General features: G+C 31.1%; 1 protein-coding gene across 1 annotated transcript; it reads left to right on the forward strand.

Moving 5' to 3' along the window:
• Nucleotides 1-295: 295 nt before the first annotated feature.
• Nucleotides 296-1,190, forward strand: Tsp_12078 (conserved hypothetical protein; the record flags this gene model as incomplete). Its single annotated transcript, XM_003371509.1, has 4 exons — nucleotides 296-356; nucleotides 598-612; nucleotides 875-945; nucleotides 1,162-1,190. Coding segments are annotated over 4 exons (176 nt in total), but the record flags the coding sequence as incomplete, so codon positions are not given.
• Between the last annotated feature and the right edge of the window lie 3 nt (nucleotides 1,191-1,193).

A 1,193-nucleotide genomic window follows, 5' to 3' on the forward strand; every position in this document is an offset into this window, starting at 1 on the left:
ACGCTGCCTTATCATCAGTAAGGGTGCGTTTGTTTGTTTAATAAGCGGCAATTGGTAGCATCGTTGAACGTTCTCTGAGTTCATTACGGGCGTTAAGTAGCTGCTGAAGGCCGCTTCAGATTTACAGACAAGTATTCCACTTTTCTGCTTGTCATTTTTTTAAACTTTGTTTACTCATTTTGTAAACAATTATTTTTAAATGAGATATAGCACTTAATTATTATATTTGTTGTAAATCTATTTTGTGATAAAGTGAGGATAGTTTTGATTTAATATCATTATTACAGGTTTAAAGAATGGAGCAAAGAAAATGTGAAAACACGGACGACACGAAACAGAACAAGAGAAGGCAAGAGGTAAATGCGATTTCTTGTGCATCTGTAAAGCAAGGCTAAGGATATTTCGAAAGGGTGAAGTTATTCCTTAGTTTAATGAAATTATTCAAGTTTGTAGTATGTAGTATATGAGTGAGATATTTTTCATTGTAAAACAGTTTTTTTTAATTTTCATATTCAGATTAGGTATGACTTCATCTTTAGAAAGATTGAAAATTAATTAACTTTTTTTCACTTTAAATTATATTTTCAAATTTCACAGCATCAAAGACATTCGGTAAATTACGTTTTTTTTAGTTTGATTAACTTTGTTTGTCAGCATTGGCAGCGAGTGTGCTTATATTTTAGTGAAAAGATTTTGCGATGAGTTCCATTTATGTAGGTCATTCGCTGTGCTTGAGGTTTCAATTTTCCTAATTTCATAGCGTTCGATTAGAATTAATTCCTCGTCCAGAAAATTTTCCAATCAACTCAAACCGGTTTCTAACGCTACAGTATGCAAATTAATATCGCTTGAAAATTGCTTTATCATCAATCAGTAACGGTGCGCTTGTTTGTTTTACTTGCGTGGCAAGTAACAGCATTGTCAAACGTCAAACGTTCGCGTTAAGTAACTACTGAAGTCGGTTTTTAATTGTTGAAAGTATTCAAACTTTTCTCGTTGTTATTTTTTTTTCGAAACTCTCTATATATAATCATTTTGTTAAGGTTATCTTTAATTGAAAATCAGTTACTTCTTTCCTTTCTAAATTATTTGTTCAGTTTTTTAATTCCACTGTGTAATAAAGTGCGAAAAGTTTTGATTTAACATTAACCATTCTTACAGATATGACCAATGAAGAAAAGAAGAAGTGAAAA

The sequence above is a fragment of the Trichinella spiralis genome (assembly GCF_000181795.1).
Source record: "Trichinella spiralis strain ISS 195 chromosome Unknown Scfld9, whole genome shotgun sequence".
Lineage (NCBI taxonomy): Eukaryota > Metazoa > Nematoda > Enoplea > Trichinellida > Trichinellidae > Trichinella > Trichinella spiralis.